Consider the following 19,257-nt stretch of genomic DNA (forward strand, 5'->3'; position numbering starts at 1 on the left):
ACCCTACATTGAAATCTCCCTACCCCCCCCAATAAAAAGTAAAAATAAAAAAACTAAAAACAAACCTCAAAAAGAACAGCAAAATGTCTTTTTTCAACCAGGTTTGGTGTTACACACCAGCACTTGTAAGGTCAAAGCAGGAGGATTGGAGTTCAAGGTCATTCTCAGCTATATAGTAAATTTAAGGCCAATGTGGACTATATGAGACCTATCTCAAAACAAAACAAAGAAAAACAAAAGGCCTTGGCATAAACCTTTCATTGAAAATCAGATCTGAGCTGAGCAGCATGGTGGTGCCCTTCTTTAATCCCAGCATTCAGGAGACAGAGGTAGGAGGATCACTGTGAGGTTGAGGCTAGCCTGGTATTATATGGTGAGTTCCAGGTCAGCCTGGGCTAGAGTGAGAGCCAACCTTGGCAAACAAAAACAAAAAACAAACAAAAACAAAAAATCTGGCTGATGCCTGACTTTCCCTCTGTTCTTAGAATGAAGACCACTCAGTGTATTCGCCCCGAGGCTCTACTAAATAGCCATATTTGAAAGGAAGATGTTTCTAAGGCAGACTTGAAGTTAGTTATCACTCGAAGTTTAAATAAGATTTTAAGCAGCATTTTAGGCTTTTACTAATGTGGTGTTACTGTTCCCTAGTCAAGAGTCAGTGTCCTTAACTCTGAGATTCCTATATGTTCTGAAAATTTTTTTGTATGTATAATTGCCATTCTTTTGTTTTTTAAAAAATTATTTGCGAGCAGAAAGAATGTGGGAGTCTGTGAGTGTGTGTAGGCACTGCAGGGCCTCTTGCTGCTGTGAATGAACTCCGGATGCATGTGCCACTTTGTCCATCTGTCTGGTTTACGTGGGCCTGCAGGCTTTGCAAGCAAGAACTTTTAACTACTGAGCCATCTCCCCATCCCTTAAATGTCTTTAAAATATCAAACATTGTCTTTTCAAGTCAGACCTAGTGGTTCTGCATGCTAGTCCGTGCCGGCGTGCTGGTCCGCATGCACTTGTGAGATGGACGAGCTGTTTGTTGGCTTGCTTCTGAGTCTTGGGATCTGCTTCATGGCATTGTGAAAGATAGATTTTGTCACTGAATTTTACTTTGATTGTCCTATCTGTCCCACTGATACCACTGATAGGAAACAATCCAAGTTGTGACTTAATTTCTCTTCCAGAAACATGCATTGTATTCCTTTGTTTACGACTGTTTTACAAAATGACCCCTAGAAAAGGATTAATGTAGCCAATTCCATAATTTTCTCTTGAAAAATCAAAGTTGTGATTTTACAGTCACATTTTTTACCCTACGACCACAAAAGGATGCAAATTAAAAAAAAATTAATTATTTATTAGAGAGAGGGAGGCAGGTAGAGAAAGAGAATGGGTGCACCAGGGCCTCTCCAGCCAGTGTAAATGAACTCTAGACGTATGTGCCACCTTGAGTATCTGGCTTACTTGGGTACTGGAGAATCAAACCTGTGTCCTTAGGTTTCGCAGGCAGGTGCCTTAACCTCATTTTTTTTTTTAAGTGAAGCAGGAGGAGGATAGGAAAGCAAGATTTCCTGGTGTCTCCCTGCTAAGGTGATTGCATGGTCACTCTTTGCTTTTATGTCTGCTTTTGTTTGTCTTGCTTCTATACTGTATGTCTTTGGAAGAGAAATCAAGTTAAACTAGATTGTTTCCTATCTATGGCATTTATGGTATTTAAAAATAAATGTTAAAAAAATAAAAAGAAATGGTTTGTAAAATCTAAGCACTACATTGTTGTGATGCCATAAGTAGATTATTGTATGAGATATAGCATTTCTTACATAAAGTCCAAGCTTCAAGACTTGATGTAATAGAAACTCGCCACGAGTTTAGGGCTCCGTGTACTACATCTAACATGCTCATGTTTTACTTTGCTTTTCATAGAATTTTAAATCAACCTCTCAAATCTAGCAGTTTGGTCCCTTACCATAAGACCTCTCCATCCTTAAAACTGACAGCAATCAGAGCAGGGCAAATTACTGAAAACCATTAGGCATCAAAATGGTTCTTGCCTGCCATTGCATTTGGCAGGGAATTGCTAGTGATAGTTTATTGTCTGATTTTGTACTTTTCTGGAAAGCTACTCCCCTTGAAGAATTAACTATTTGAGTTACTCACTGGTGGCCCAGCTCCCAAGCTACCACGTGAGCAAGAATGGAAACCAGCCCACATTCTCAAAGCTCCTGCGGCAACTTAGTGTTTCCATCTTGGCTGAACGAGTTTGGCTTTGACAGTCATCTCTTAAGTACCCAAAGGTCATTCATGGTTCAGACACAGCCAAAGAACTTGCAGAACATCCTCTATGAGGTCCTTCAAGCACAACTGAGAGAAGGTAAGAGCATCCCAAGAGCACCATGACTGTGTCATGGGGTTAGTGGCTCATACCCCCTTTTTGCATCGGTGGGCTTCAAGGGAATCACTACAGAGTCACACTGAGAGCTGGGCAAGATAGAAGCATGGGGAGGAGGACAGGTTAGCATTTGTTACTAAAAACTAAAAGTGGGATATTATTTAATTCATTAATGATCTTTAGTCCCATTACATTTTCAAAGATTTTTTTTTTCTGCTCTGAGGGGTTTAGGACATCTTTTGCTTTCAATTCAAATTATCTTCCCATCCTCCCAAGTAGTCAGGACTATAGGCCATAGATCACCGCTCTCAGCTTGTATTTTTATGTTAGGGTCAGAGAACTGATTAAATAGATATGTGAGGAATTGCCGGGTGCAATGGCATATCTTGTAATCCCACCCAGCACTTGAGAATTGGAGGTAGATGGATTAGAAGTTTGTGGTCATCCTTAGCTACATAGTGAATTCTAGACCTATGCTACATAAGACCCTGTTTTAAACATTTTGTTTTATTTATTTATTTGAGAGAGAGTGCAAAAAAACTTCATTTTTTTTAAAATTTATTTATTTGAGAGCGACAGACACAGAGAGAGAGACAGATAGAGGGAGAGAGAGAGAATGGGCGTGCCAGGGCTTCCAGCCTCTGCAAACGAACTCCAGACGCGTGCGCCCCCTTGTGCATCTGGCTAACATGGGACCTGGGGAACCGAGCCTCGAACCGGGGTCCTTAGGCTTCACAGGCAAGCGCTTAACCGCTAAGCCATCTCTCCAGCCCAGCAAAAAAACTTCAGATGCATGTGCCACCCTGCGCATCTGGCTTACGTGAAGACCCTCTTACTTATTTATTTATTTCTATTTATTTGATTTTTTACTTATTTGAGAGAGGAAAAAGGCAGAGAGAGAATGGGCATGCCAGAACCTCCAGCCACTGAATACAAACTCCAAATGCATGTGTCACCTTGTGCATCTGGCTTATGTGGGCCCTGGAGAATCAAACCTGGGTCCTTTGTCTTTGCAGGCACATGCCGTAACTACTCAGCCATCTCTCCAGTCCAAGACCCCGTTTTATAAAAAACATCAAAACTAACAAAGCTGGAGACATGTCTCAGTAGTTAAGAGCTTCCTGTGCATGCATGAGGGCCTGTAGAGGCCTGAGAGACCCCTTATGAGACCTCTTGAGTTCGATCCCTAGAACTCACATAAATAGCTGGGCGTGGCCACATGTGTCTGTAATCCCAATCCTGTGGGGAGAAAAGACTGCAGAATTTCTGGGGTGCACACACAAATGACAAGCTTTGGGATTAGTAAGAGACTTTGTCAAGTAAAAACAGGTACAAGAGTGATGGAGGGGGACACACTGTTCCCCCAGGCCACTGCAGATGAGCACACTATACACCATACACCACGCGTACACTCAACACACACATATACACACATATCTATTTATCTATGTCTTCATGTATCTTTTTTGTTTTGTTTTGTTTATTTTTTGAGGTAGGGTCTCACTCTCGCCCAGGCTGACCTGGAATTCACTCTACAGTCTCAGGGTGGCCCCAAACTCACAACGATCCTTCTACCTCTGCCTCCTGAGTGCTGGGATTACAGATGTGCGCCATCATGCCCAGCATTATCCTCACATAATCTTAATTCATTCTTGTCACCAAGTCCCCTTCTGTGTTTGCCTTGCTATGAGTAAGCAATGTGTCATGTTTTTTTAAGCTCTTCCATTCTGAGGCTGGAATTAGCCAACTGGCTTTTCTCTCAACCAGCCCTGCCATCATGTCTCCAGTGCAACCCTTGAAACTTCAAGAATGAACACAGTAGCATCTCCAGATCTTAGTGTGACTTGTGGGCCTGGAACAAGCAAGCGTGGTTTCTAATGGTCCTGAATGTGATCCGTTTTATCTGACATACAAGTTAATGGACAAAAGGATAACTAGTAACTTTCTTAATTGTGGATTCTTCCCAATTTTATTAATAGAAAGGCACTGAAATGAGAACCTCCATTGAAATTAAAACAGAGCCATGCATGGTGTCGTGTACCTTTAAAAGGATTGCTGTGAGTTCAAGGCCAATGTGGGCTACATTGGGACCCTACCTCAAAAAAGCAAACAAAAGGAATTAAAACAGCAGATCTGAGGCTGGGGTGCATAGCTCAGTGACAGAGCATGAACCAAGCCCTGGCTTCCATCCCCAGCACCTTTAAAAAAAAAGCTAACTTTTTCCTGAAAAGTTGAGCCTGGGGTTTGGCAGGTACAGAAACACAGAGGCAACTGAGCATCGGGATTCTGTGGGCTACACACCACCCTTCTATTGGAGGACATTGTTGACAAGCAGGACACTAAGGGCAGACATGGCAGGGCACAACCTGTGTGAAACAGTAAATGCCATTATTTTTAGGATGACTTCTTATGATTCTTATCAAGGAGCATCCATTGAAGACAGCTTAGCAAGAAGGAGGCCATTGAAAACACTCGCCATTTGTTGTTTCCAAATTAAAGTATGTTCAGCTTGTGAATCTCCCACCAGACCACACATCGTCCCTCCTGATGTGAGCAGCATGGTGTCCTGTCACATGCAGACTCTGCTGGAAGTGGCTTCTAACTCTTGTCTGCGCACCTTCACCTGCATCGTGCACTAATGTCTGTTGTGTGTGCCTGCGCAGCCCTGTGTCGTTCTTAAAGCTCTGATGTTCCATAACCACTCGACAAGTGTCCTTCCATAGCTGATGCTGAAAAGGAAGAGCCTAAGTTGGAGTTTTCATATTCTCAACTTGTAAAGATGTCTCTTGGGGGTTTTCTGTACTACTGAATTCTTGGTCTTTGTGGAGGGGCCAGTTCCCATGGGAATTCCTAAGTTTCTTAGGCTTTTCCTTAGCATTGTTAAAGCCATTGGCGTTTCATTTGGCCCTTAATGTAGAAATTGGTCTTTTCCTATGTTCTTATTTCATCAAGCATAATCTGTTCAGTTGAATATTATTATTTTTTGTAGTTTGTATTTAGTTATGATTTCAGATATATAGTTTATAGATCTGTGTGTGTGTGTGTGTGTGTGTGTGTGTGTGTGTGTGTGTGTGTGTTGCTGAGGATCAAGCCCAAAGCCTTGCACATGCTGGAGAGTCAGTCAGAAACACCAGGAACAGCCCCGCCACCTCTCCAGTGTAACCTTGGAAGCTGAGCTACAACCTTAGTCCAGTCTGTGATTGTCAAGGTCTACATCTGCCTCCTTGCTCCCTCACCCCATCTCCATGGGTTTGTTTTGGAAAATACAGATATAGGCATCCCTTAAGCCTTCAGAACTTTTAGACTGGAATAATAAAAGAAATCTTGTTTTGTTTTGTTTTGTTTTGGGCCTTGGTGGCTGAGGGAAGCACAAACTTCTCTGTAAATGTCAGGGGTTGATGTACATTTTGGACATCTCTACCTCCCCAGAACAGTACTTGGAGAAGTTATGGTAGAAGGAACCAAGTAATGACATTTTGAAGTCTTTGACAATTTCTCTGTCTGAAAAGCATTGACTTCCAAAAATTTTGTAATAGGAATGAAACCATGATCATTTTCTGGGTGTCACTTCCTCTCTGTAGGACAGTGTGAGCTGTTAGTTCTTAGGTTTATAAACAAAGACCCCATTGCCTTATATAACTCCTTTACCAGCCTTCCCTCCCATTTCTATCTTCACAGCTCCATGGTCTCTGTCAGCTAGCAGAGCATTTGGAAGAAAGACAGCCCAGCCCTTGCCATGATTGGAAACTACAGCCATTTCTATATGAAAGGGGGAATCTAGAGGAGAAATTGCTACTTGTCTCCTATTCCATTCACTCTTCCACACAGCCATTACAGCCGAGTTTCTTTAGCTTTTTTCCTGTACTTGGAAGTCAATTCAGTGCATGATCATATGGTCAAAAAAAAAATTTTTTTTCTCTCTCTCTTTCTCTCTCTCTCAGAAGATTCAGCATTCTCTCTTTTTTTTTTTGTAGAATAAAATGAAGTTAAAAAAAGATATATATAAGTCTTGTGAAAAAAAATGTTCTATGCAGCTAGAGTGTCCAGAGAGAATGATGGCATAGCAGACTCCAAGTACTGGTGAATACAGCCCATCATGGGTGCTGCTTTCTGGTGTTCATTTTTATGCTGCCCTTTGAATGTTGGGATTCATGCTGATTACAGCAAAATAAGAAGCCATCTGTGTGATGCCTTATTCTGGAGAAGTTCTGCTCCCTCATATTGAGACTTCATTGAGCCCTTTTTAAGCTGGGATCTCATTTCCTTACTCCATCTAAAACAAACTACCCCCAAGCTTTGGTTGATTTCCAGAATCTTTGTTGGACTATATATAAATGTATATTTGGTTGATGATAAGGATGGAGTTAGCCAGATAAGGATTCATGATGACAATTGAAACCTAACTGAAAACTAATGAAGGACAATTTACAACAAAAACCTCATGAATAAAACCTGCCCTGGAAACTTAAAGGCTTCCTAATGCAGAAGTATCCAACTCAGAGCGACTCAGCATGTCATTTAAAACTTTTGGAAGCACATGTGTTTGTGAAGATCTATCTGATTCAGCAGATCAATCAGACCAAACCTGCCGCACTTAGCACGTGAGAAGCAGCTCGCTGCACGTCCTTGCAGGGTTGTCAGCTACATCGCGCAAAGGACAAGACAAGAGTTGCTCTCTAATCACAGGAAAACTAAGATGGGAGTGTGCCTTAAGCTCAGGAAGACATTTGGGGGCATTAATTTAGCACAGATTCAATAGAAAAAAAATGAGTTTAATATGAGAAGGAAGAGACATTGATGTTTCTCTGTGAAAATCATTTAGGCACTAGCTGGAATTGTCCATGGAGGACTGAAATTTGTGTTCTGGGAGATCTTAACCTCAGAATGGGTTTTTCAAATGATTTAAAATTTCCTTACAGGTGTTTTCAACTATAAATAATAAGAAAAATGCAACCTCGATTTAAAATGCACAGCTGTATTTGCACCCATATTTTGATCTGTCTTTACTATGGGTACTGTTGAATGTTTTCTATGTGCTTATGAAGTCCTAAATAAATATTATTTAGAAGAGCCTTTTGTTTGATTTTTAATCCCTGGTCACATTTCTGTATGGCCTTTAATGTCATTTTGTTCAGTTAGCTTTGCCTGAATATAATTTCAGAACTTTTTTTTTTTTTTTGAAGTATGGGGTCAATCCCAGGGCCTTGTGTGTGTTAGGCAAGTACTCTGTCACTGAGCTGCACTTTGAGCCCTTAAATTGTCATATAACACAGGCAGGTGCCTTTAATTGCTAAGCCATCTCTCCAGTCCTTATATTGTTATGTAATACAAACGATTGGCATTTTCCTTTATCGTTTCTTGGAGTTTTGTTTGTATTTAAGATTTTTCCTATTTATACATATGATGCACATACACACCCAGACATTTGATCCACCTTGTTGAGTGAATCTTATGTGACATGTTTTTTTTCTTCCATGTGACTAGTCAGTCCATGCCCACACCATGTATTACTAAAATCATTCTTTTCCATGAAATGGAAACCCTATCTTTTTATTGTTCTTTTCATCAGTACTCAGATTTTCCCAAATATGCCATACTTGCTTTCTCTTTGAGTTATTTCTGCTTCATAATATTTTTAGATAAATGTTTTTATATATTTTATCTATTTATTTGAGAGAAAGAGAGAGAATGGGCATTGCGAATAAACTCTAGATGCATGTACCACCTTGTGCATCTGGCTTACATGGGTATTGGGGAATTGAACCTGGGTCCTTCATAGACAAGTGCCTTAACCACTAAGCCATCTCTCTAGCCCTCATAATATTTTAATAGGGTTATGACAATATTATTTTTTAAGCTCAGTCTTTTGTTTAAAATTGTCATTTTCCTAGGCATGGTCCCATGTACTTGTAATCCTAGTACTTGGAAGGTCGAGGCTGCAGGATTGGGATTCAAGGTCATCCTTGACTACATTAAAACCTGGGCTCAAAGAAAAATAAAACCACTAAATTAAAATTTTTTTCAAGATAGCGTCTCACTCTAGCCCAGGCTGACCTGGAATTCATTATGTAGTTTCAGGGTGGCCTTAAACTCACAGCAGCCCTGCTACCTCTGCTTCCTGAGTGCTGAGATTAAAGGTGTGTGCCACCGCATCCAGCTCTAAATTAATTAATTGCTATCTTTCATCTGTTTTTTTTTCAGTTCTATTAAAATTTAAGGTGGATGCTATCAAGTGTCTGTTCCCTGTTATTAACCAATGTTTTCTTTCTTTAAATACCATTATCCTCCTTATTTGATATTATATGTCCATAGGTCAGGACTTTAAACTTTGTTCATGTTTATATATTCTTAGGTCAGGACATGTTTCTGCTCTTTCCTGACACTTGCTTGGGCTGATAAGAATGTATTAAGGCTGACCTTTGCCCAGGGTCAGTATCTGTAGTTTCTGCTCAGATGCACCAGCTGTACCTGCTGATGCATCGGCTCTGCTGACTCTAGGCTTAGAGGTAGGGCTCTTGGAAGTAAATTGAAGTTCAGAGAGAGTGCAGAGGGAGAAGTGCCTCATGGGGGGAGGGAGGAACCCTCTGTTTCTTCTGAAGAAACTAGAATGTGGGGGCCACCTTCTTGGGTCTGCTCTTGCTCAGCCATTGCTGGTGGTCGGCACATCCCTTGGCTTTTCCTGACCTTTCCATTGTCATCACTGTTTGTGCCTGGGCATAGTCCATCCCTGGACTCTGCAAATAGTCCTGTGTTCATGTCCCTGGTCCTCTGTAATGATATGCTGCATGCTCTGGGCACTTCATGCTCTTCTCTAGCCCTGGCCCTGCAAGGTTGGGAATACTGTCAAGGTTTCACTGTAAGGAAGGGAATTGCGGAAAGGCCCTTGGTATTTTCAACCCTCCACCTTACTCTCTCTACCACAGAATTCTTTAGAATGTAAGCTGTGGAGATGGTGCCCATTCATAGTTTCCATTACTGAGGCTTTTTTTTTTTTGCTTTTGTTTTCTGAGGTAGGGTCTCACTATAGCTCAGGCTGACCTGGAATTCACTATGTAGCATCAGGGTGGCCTTGAACTCATGACAATCTTCCTACCTCTGCCTCCTGAGTGCTGGGATTAAAGGTGTGCACCACCACGTCCATCTACTGAGGCTTTTTTGATGGGAATTGGAATTTCAGGTTTGTTCAAGTTACATTTTATCCTATTTCTTTTTCTTGTTTTGAATGCTCTTAGAATAACAAAGTTCTTTTAGACTTGTGTAAAATAATAAGAGGTGTTTTGAGAAAAATATTCCAGATAAGAACATAGAATAAGCAAAGGTATAGAATCTGGACATAAAAGGAACCAAAACTTCAGTGGCTGAACTGAGAGCCTGAAAGCTGGACGGGAGAGGGGCACAGGGTGTCTGCAAGGGCACTAGAAGCCCAAAGGCAGGCTCTACTCTGTTATTTGATCCCCACAGTTGTAAGCCTGTAAGTTGTAAGTTCATAAGGATGGACTCTCCCAGCTGGTGGAACCACTCCTCTTTACAAATTAACCTGCCAGTTGTGAAGGTAGCAGTGATAGAATGTGACATTTCCCAAGTGCAGCCAATCTTTTTTTTTTTTTTCCCCCCGAGGTAGTTTCACTTTTGAGCCCAGGCTAACCTGGAATTCACTATGTAGTCTCAGGGAGGCCTCAAACTCATGGCAATCCTCCTACCTCTACCTCCCAAGTCCTGGAATTAAAGATGTGCGCCACCATGCCCAGTGAGCACTTGATTTTTAAAGTATTCAAATGTTCAAGGCCACCTGGAGGCTACATAGTGAATCCCAGGTCAGCCTGAGCTAAAAAGCGAAGCCCTACCTCAAAAAAAAACAAAAAAAAAAAAACAACTAAAACTAAAAAGTCCCCAAGAGCTCACCTGTGCTTATATAGAAATATACAATGCCACCAAGTGGTCCAGGAAATTAACATTGTGTGTTTATTCTATAACCAAAGAAAGAAAGAAAAATGAATTAGAGGCTAGATGGAAAATTGAAAGGAAAAGTAGTCATAGACACCCACACATTCTAAGACACGCTAGGTGGACCTGCATCCAGCCATTAAGTGACGCGCCCTGCAGTGGGTGCTGGTGAGTGCTGCATCACTCTTCCTACCACCCTCGGTGTACTCATGTGCCAGGGCATCTGGCCTCCAGCTGCCGCTGGTGCTCAGGTGATGGGCTACTCCCCTACAAGCAAACGCGTGAATAGAACTAAGAGTACGAAAATGAATATTGGTCTATTTGAAATAAAATTTCAGAAGAAATGTGTATCCCTCTCCCTTTGTCTGCTCTAGAACTCTCCTACATCACAGAGAGGTTGACAAAGACACACCCAAAGAGCTGCATCTGTCTTCCCATCACACTTAGGAACTGTATGACCTTCGTCAAATTTTCCCTCAACATCAAGGCATTAGGACATCACACACACTCTCTCTCTCGCTGTGTGTCTATCTCAGGCTGGCTTCAAACTCTTCCAACTCAGTATACTCCTGCCTCAGCCTCCCCAGTGTTGGGATTTAGGTAACACTTTGATGACATGTAGTACACTCTCTGGCATGTGCAGTAGAAGTATGTCACTCATGTTTGTCTTGCTGGTGGTTATGGTCACGTATGTGGAGGCAAGACAGAAGATGTGCTTTGTTTCTGTCTTAGATGTGCTCCTAAACTCAAGGCAACCACCTCACACCTGATGCAGCTGAGGAAAGAACCAACAATGACTGCTTCAGGGAAAACTAATGTCACACTACTGGATGATAGATTGTATGCATTCATACTTCATAACCCACAGAAGCTGTGCTTTGTGGTGATTTTTCAAGGCATATTTGCCTTTTTACGTGATTTTTGTTTCAGATTGGCTTTATACCTGAACATCAGCCTTCAAGGTGATAGATTATCATGAACGAATGTTTAACCACATGTGGTGCTTTGCACTTTTTCCTTTCTTTACTGAGCTTGCTAAGATATCCATGGCTACCTACCTACTTTTTCCCCCTCTTTTCCACTACGCCTGACCCATTTACTTAAATGTTTCTTAATGTACTTTATCAGCTAAAAGTTTGCTTTCTTTGTTTCTTTTTCTTTTCTTTTCTTTTTCTTTTTTTTTTTTTTTTGAGGTAGGGTCTCACTCTACCCCAGGCTGACCTGGAATTTATCATGTAGTCTCAGGCTGGACTTGAACTCACAGCAGTCCTCCTACCGCAGCCTTCCAAGTTCTGGGATTAAAGGTGTGCATCAGCAAGCTACGAATCATTCAGTTACTGCTAGGGCTTTAACAACTCCAACACTACTGTGGTAGAGGGAATTTCATGCTTGTTCACAAAGTATGGGTTGACTGTTCTTTACTTGATTTTGTTTTGGTTTGTTTTGTTTGTGGCCCTTAGGGGGATTGAGCTCAGGTCCTCAGGCATAGGAAGCAAGCATTCCACTACTGAGTTATATTCCCAGCCCAAACATCCCTTATTTGAAATGCTTGGGAGCTGGGAGACGTGGCACATATATTTAATTCCAGCACTTAATAGGAGAATTGCTGTGATTTCTAGGCTAGCCTGGGACTTCAGAGTGAGTTCCAAGTCAACCTGGACTAGAGTGAGACCATATCTTGAAACAAACAAACAAAAAATTAAATGGGGCTGGAAAAATGGCTCAGTGGCAAGGTGCTTGCCTGCAAAGCCTAATGACCTGGGTTCAGGTCTCCTGAACCCACATAAAAACCAGATACAGGGCTGGAGAGATGGCTTAGTGGCTAAGTGCTTGCCTGTGAAGCTTAAGGACCCCGGTTGGAGGCTCGATTCCTCAGGACCCATGTAAGCCAGATGCACAAGGTGGTGCATGCATCTGGAGTTCATTTGCAGTGGCTGGAGGCCCTGGCGCACCCATTCACTCTCTCTCTCTTTCTCTTTCTCTGCCTCTAGAAGCCCTTTTGTACCCATTCTCTCTCTCTCTCTCTCTGCTTGCAAATATATAAATAAAGATATTTTATAAGCTGGGCATGGTGGCACACACCTTTAATCCCAGCATGTGGGAGGCAGAGGTAGGAGGATTGCCATGAGTGTGAGGCCACCCAGAAAAGACTACATGGTGAATTCCAGGTCAGCCTGAGCTAGAGTGAGACCCTACCTCAAATTATATGTGTGTGTGTGTGTGTATATATATATATATATATATATATATATATATATATATATATATATATATATTTAAATTGAAATGCTTAGAAGCAAATGTGTTTTGGATTTCAGACTTTTTTCAGGTTTTTGGATATTTGTATGCACACAAGTAAATACTTAGAAGGTGGTATATAGGCCTTATCAAAAATTTATTGGTGTTGCCGGTCGTGGTGGCACACACCTTTAATCCCAGCACTTGGAAGGCAGTGGTAGGAGGATCACTGTGAGTTTGAGGCCACCCTGAGACTACATAGTGAAGTCTAGGTCAGCCTGGGCTAGAGTGAGATCCTGCTTTGAAAACAAATCAGCTGTATTATAATAATAAGATACACACTTAACAGGTATTTCTTTGACGCAATGACTTGCATAAGGTCCTCATACTGACCCCTGCTATTCTAGGCAAGCAGAGTTATCATGGAGTATCCATTTGTTGCTGTGAAGAAATACCTGACAGAAGCAGCTGAAGGAAAGGGCTTTGTTTGGGCTTACATGCTGAGGGGCTGCATTCCTTCGTGCCAGGAAGACACAGCAGCAGGAGCAGAAGACCAAAAGCTGGTCACAGTGCAGCCAGAGCCAGGAAGCAGAGAGCCTATTTTATTCTATTAAATTAATAAGAATGCAACTAAAGTGAATTTTATAAATAACCTTCCCTGGAGGCTCTTCTGTAACAAATCATTTAAGTGGACTGGTAAGAAGGTTGTCCACTCTGTTTATTAAGGACCTTCCATCGAAATATCTGGCAATGGAATAAGAGAATTTTTTTTTCTTTTTTCCTACTCAGACCTAACCCAACTTGGCTTCATTTTCTTTCTGCGTATTTGCCATCTGATTTATTTACATGTTTATTTATTTTGGAGATAGAGTTTTGCCATGTTGCCCAAGTTAACCTCAAAATCCTGGGGTCATGGGATTCTCCTGCCTTAGCCAACCAAATGGCCTGGATTACAGATTACACATCACACTTGGTTCACATCTGGTATTGTTCTGTGTGGCACAAAGGAGGTGCACAGCCACCTCCTTTAAATAAACCTTTAAAAAGGATTTTACAGTCAAACCCTACAATTTCAGAAATGGTTCATTCCAAAAAAAAAAAAAAAAAAAATTCAGTTTGCTGACTGTTTTTCACCCACAAGAGGACTGTGCAATCAAGAACATAGGAAAAATGGTTTAAGTGCTTTAAATTCTGTCTTGCTTAAATTCTGTGCAAGACAATCTAGGAGAAATAAATTCAATGGCAGAAGCTTTTTATTAAAAAAAAAAACATTTAAAAATTTTTTTATGTTATTTGAGAGGTAGAGAGAGGAAGTCGGCATGCCAGGGCCTCCCGCTTCTGCAGAGGAACTCCAGACACATGCGCCACCTTGTGCATCTGGCTTACTTGGGTTCTGGGGAATTGAACTGAGTTCTTTGGCTTTGCAGGCAAATACTTTAACCGCTAAGCCATCTCTCCAGCCTGGCAGAAGCTTTTGAGTAGCTGGATTAATTTTTAAAAGATCAGGAAATAAATATCTTAAACTCTTGCTGACCTTATTAAAATATATTGCCAGAAATATTGTTCAGACTGTTCTCATAAGTTAGTCATCTTACAAAACAGCCGTGGCAATGATAAAAGAAGCAGTGATTTAGCGACTGGGAAGCTGAGAGTCCTCATCTTGGCTCACTGCAAGGAGGTTAAGTGACATCCTAAAGTCCTGTAGATGAAACATGCTTGAGAGGATGAATCACATGGTCTACCTTTAGAAGTCCCTGCTGGGAGTCTGTGCTAGAATTTTGAAAGCACACAAAATACATACCAGAAAATTTGAGAGTACAAGTTTCACCTCAAGCAGAATTGCCATTCATACTCTCAGTGGGCAAATAGCATATAAACATGTTATACTGTAGTTGGCTTTAGATAGAAAGGTGTTAAATAACTTGTAGAATTGTTGGGACGGCTGAGGAAAAAAAAAATACTCAAAGCTGAACTTCCGGGAACAGCTTTCTGAAACTGCAACACAGGACAGAGCACCTGCAGCCTCCACCAAGGCAGGAGGTTGGCAGCCGTCTGGAAACCTGCATCTGCATTCCCAGCACAGAAGCTCCTAGTCTCTGCCACAGTCCGGGTCAGCGTAGTGCCCTGCCTATCTTGTCACTCAGGCTGGTCCCACTCCAAGTCTTGCCCACTTCTTTCTGATGAGAGGAAACCCAAGATCCATCTGAGACCCTAGCTGCAGTAGTCTTGAGACGTCATCTTCCTCCCCTGAGTATACTACCTGAGGTTTGGAACACATGTTACTGAGCCAGTCCATATATCCACCATTAGCGGGGAGGTCAATATTTATGATAAATAACACTTGTATGTTTCTTTTACATCTTTTAAGAGTACACTCACATACTTTTTATTTAGAGATAATAAATAACAAGTCATTCTACTTATAAACATTGTTTCTGACCATTTCCTAAGAACGTATCTCTTAAAAGTGTAGAACAATGCCTATATTTCCTAAAGATACAGAAAACTGATTTTAAACTTAGGATTCTCCTTCCAACCTTGTGTGGTTAGTTTATCCACATTGGTTTTGTTTCTATCTATGTCTTTTCCCCTGCCGGAAGCACTGTGCACCTTTTCAATTTGATGTGCTCTTTGCCGTACAGACCTGTGACTGAAGAGCCGGAGCCTGCAGAGGCTGGCGCTGCTGGCCGGTGGCATGGCGGCATCTATGTCAGCAGAGCATCTCCAGCGCCTTCGGACTCTGCAGCCACTGTAAAGTCACTGATCAAGTCATTTGATTTGGGACGTCCAGGTAGTGATCTCCCCTCCCCCCAAACTAAGCTCCACGCTCAAACTTTAACCCAACATGATCAAGCCTGTTTTCTTTTTATATTGGCCCCAAGTTGATGCGTCAATAGTGCTGTCTCTGTATCATGCCTTCCACAGCCAGTGTGTGCGGAAGCATGGCTGAGATTTCCGTGAGGCCTTAATGGCCAGCCTGGCCCTCAGGAAATAGAAACACACCCTCCCCTTTCCATTTCTCCCCTGCCTTCAGTTCCTGCTCTGCCACTTGCCTTTCCTTTTCTGCCTCATATAGTCATTACTTTTAGGCCCCTGATATTTACATACTTCCTGTGTCTGGAGGAAACAAGGCATCATGTGTGCCTTCAGCTCGGTTGTGGGACCTCCAGCTATCCTCACCTTGCAGTATGCTGCTAGACCTTGTTCTGTTCGGTCTTGTATATGAGTTCTCATCCTGACCTGCCATGCTTGATCTTGATTTGTTGCTAGTTGTCCTAGAGTAGTTTGGCAAGCTCATAATTTCTCTTTAGTCATGCATCTTGCATACGAGACAAATGAGCATTCATACTTTATACATGTGCACAGATACCATAAGTGGAAGAAATAATGCGCATCTCTTCATAATTGAGATAGATGCCCCCCTTCTATGACTATGCTAAATTTGCACTGTGTTGGAGAAGTAGAGTAATAGCTAAATCATAGGATCTGCCTGGTTGTCTGCTAAATAAGATTCGACTCCATTAATGAGAGATAGGAGTCACGTAGATAGAGCATGAACCAACAGTAATGGCTTACAGGTGAACCTCCTTTTTGCCCCTCTCAAAAGGAACGTCATTACATATATAGTTTCCTTTTCAGGTACCAGAGACCAGCCCTCACTCAGCTAACTCCTCCTCTCTCATCCCCAATCCAACTTTAGTCCAGAGAAAAGGATAATAGAGTAAATGTTACTAAACATCATGGGAGAATGAAGTCATAAAAAAGGTAGCACATCAGGAATTATTAGTTGCAGGGTTTTGTTTTATTTTTTAAGTAGGTTCTCCCTGTAGCCCATCCTGACCTGTAACTCACTTTGTTGTCTCAGGGTGGCCTTGAACTCATGGTGATCCTCCTACTTCTGCCTCCCAAGTGCTGGGATTAAAGGCTTGTGCCACCATGCCCAGCTCAATATTAGTTGCTGTTTTGAACTAGAACAAATGTATATGCTCCAATCTCTTTTCTTGGCAGGTGGAGCCGGACAGAATATTTCTGTCCACAAGACTCCCAGAAGTCCCTTAAGTGGAATCCCAGTGAGGACTGCTCCAGCAGCTGCTGTCTCTCCAATACAGGTATCAGAAGGGTCCTATTGTGTAACCTTCTAGGAATTCTTTACACAAAAATGTGTATATATGAAGGAAGGCAGCATAAACTGGATTGCACATTATTCTAATGCTTCACCTGAACATAGGGATATAGGCCCTGTGATAACAGAGATTTTGAGTATTTTGTTTCCCATCAGATCTCTTGGCTAGAGCAATGAGTGGAAACATAGTCAAATCATAGTAGAAGGTCAATAAATACAGAGCAAGTGAAGTAACACATCAGAGGCATCTTTAAATGTCATTATACAGTGAAATATTCTCTTTATAGTTTATTTTTATGCAGAAAGATGATTTAAGAGCAAAGCAATAGTAAAGGTTTGAATATGCTGTCATGGGGGCAGCGGCCACTTGAGTGGAGAAGAGTACTCAAGGGCATAGGAAGTGGTCTGGATTTCTCTTTATCCTTAGGGATGGGTGGGTCGGCTGCTAGGGGAGTAGTTGTGTAATCTGTGGTTTCATTGATAGGTTTTGGGTTATATGCTTTTTAAAAAAACTTTATTGACAACTTTTTAAAAAATTTAGTTATTAGAGACAGAGAGAGGGAGAGAGAGAGAGAGAATGGGCATGCCAGGACCTCTAGCCACTGCAAATGAACTCCAGATGCATGTGCCACCACATGCATCTGACTTATGTAGGATCTGGAGAATTGAACCTGGGTTCTTAGGCTTTACAGACATGCACCTTAACTGCTAAGCCATCTCTCCAGCCTATTGACAACTTTTGTAAATATAGAGTATATACCATGATCATAATCCCCTCCTACTGCCCTTCCTTTTCCCTTGCCCAAATCCCCCCTCCACTGAAGAAATATTCTTTTTAAAGGCTATATCATATGCAGTGGTTTATTTAGCCACTCTTTTGATGGACATTTAGGTTGTTTTTGGCTTTAACTTATTATCAAAAAATATGGTGAAGATCCTTGTACAGGTTTTTGTTTTGTTTTGTTTTTCGAGGTAGGGTCTTACTCTGGTCCAGGCTGACCCAGAATTACCTATGTAGTCTCAGGGTGGCCTTGAACTCATGGCAACCCTTCTACCTCTGCCTCCCAAGTGCTGGGATTAAAGGCGTGCACCACCACGCCCGGCCTTGTACAGATTTTTGACCTTTTAAGAAACTATTTCTGAGGGAATTACCATGGGATATATTTTATAATCATGGAAAATGTTAATAAAAATTAAAAAAAAAACTGATAGAAAAGTAAATAAAGCGTGCATAAATACAAAAGAAAATACCTAAAAAAAAAGAAAAGAAACTATTTCTGTAAAGGGCACATCAGGATTCATGTCTAAATATTAGAAACTGCTCTAACTAGTTAAGCAGAGAGGAATTTAATTTATGAGCTTTGGTACTTGAAGGGCTAGAGGAGATAACTGAGGCCTCAGCAAGCTTATGTGGATGGTTCTGAAATGCCTCAGGTTAGCCACAAAAGGAGCTTCTGTTCATGCTAGGTTCAGAGCATTATCTCTGAGTGCTTACCCAGGACCGCTGCCTCTGTCAAGATCTAGGATTAGCTTCAGGACCACATGGCCACAAATGCCATCCATGTCAGCAAAACACATTCTCTGGCTCTGCTTCATTGCCTATAAAGCTAGACTAGACACCAGACCTCTGTTTGTGAGCTACAGGAAAGCAAATGCATAACAGCTATGCAGAATGGCTGCTGGACCCTCCTGGCACTTTCCAGATCTTCTGAGAAAGGGCTTATCTGACAAAAGCCACATCATCTGGTGAACAAAGTTTAAGGCAGTGTAGAAAGCATACACATACACATAGAAAGCCCAAAGGGACTGGTGAGATGGCTCAGTGGATATAGCACTTGCTACACAATACCTAAGTTCAGGACCTTAGGACCCACATAAAGAGCCAGATGCTGTAGGAAGTGTCTGTAATCCTGCTTGAGATGGGAGATAGGAGACAGGAGAATCTGCTGGAAGCTTGTGGGCCAGCTGGTCTGGTGAATGCAGAGGGGACAATGAAAGACAGCATTCCCAACAGGGTGGAAGGCTAGGATGACTTCTGAGATTACCCTTTGACCTCTACATAAAAGCCATGACATATGCACATCCCTCCACATCCCTAAAGCAAAACCTAGCTTTCTAGTCTCTTACAGTTCAATGAGTCATCCTACAAAGAGACACAGTAGAATTAAGAGAACCTGTGATCAGAACTCTAGCAATTGTTTCTCAGAAGTGGAAAATTGGATCTAGGGAGATGGCTCAGTGGATAAAATGCTTGCTGTACAAGTTTGAGTACCTAAGTTCTGATCTCCAGAACTCATGTACAGGCTAGGAACTATAGTGGGCTTTTATTATCCCAGTGTGCCTGTGGTGAGATGGGAGAATTCCTCAGAAGCTTGCAGACCATATAGCATGGTGAACAGAGTGATGAACAACAGAAGACATTGTTTCAAAGGTGAGGATCAACATTTAAGATTGTCATCTGACCTCCACATGTACACCGTGGTACACATGCACACACATGCGTGTGCTCGCACAGGCAAACAAAACTGGCCAAACCATGAGTTTGAATTTAGGTGATCTTCCCCCATCTTTA

The 19,257-nt window shown here is 41.8% G+C and overlaps 1 protein-coding gene across 4 annotated transcripts in view; it reads left to right on the forward strand.

Annotated features, from left to right (window-relative positions):
- Positions 1–19,257, forward strand: part of Specc1 (sperm antigen with calponin homology and coiled-coil domains 1) — a 310,970-nt gene that overhangs the window by 194,105 nt on the left and 97,608 nt on the right. For 3 of the 4 annotated variants that reach the window (XM_045130800.1, XM_045130799.1, XM_045130802.1), the window contains 2 exons: positions 15,205–15,353; positions 16,571–16,671. In XM_045130800.1, the coding sequence (XP_044986735.1) occupies positions 15,205–15,353; positions 16,571–16,671 (250 nt within the window). Of the gene's footprint in view, positions 1–6,058; positions 7,451–15,204; positions 15,354–16,570; positions 16,672–19,257 lie in introns of those variants that run through there. The other variant, XM_045130803.1, reaches the window with a different exon arrangement.

The sequence above is a fragment of the Jaculus jaculus genome, chromosome 12 (assembly GCF_020740685.1).
Source record: "Jaculus jaculus isolate mJacJac1 chromosome 12, mJacJac1.mat.Y.cur, whole genome shotgun sequence".
NCBI lineage: Eukaryota > Metazoa > Chordata > Mammalia > Rodentia > Dipodidae > Jaculus > Jaculus jaculus.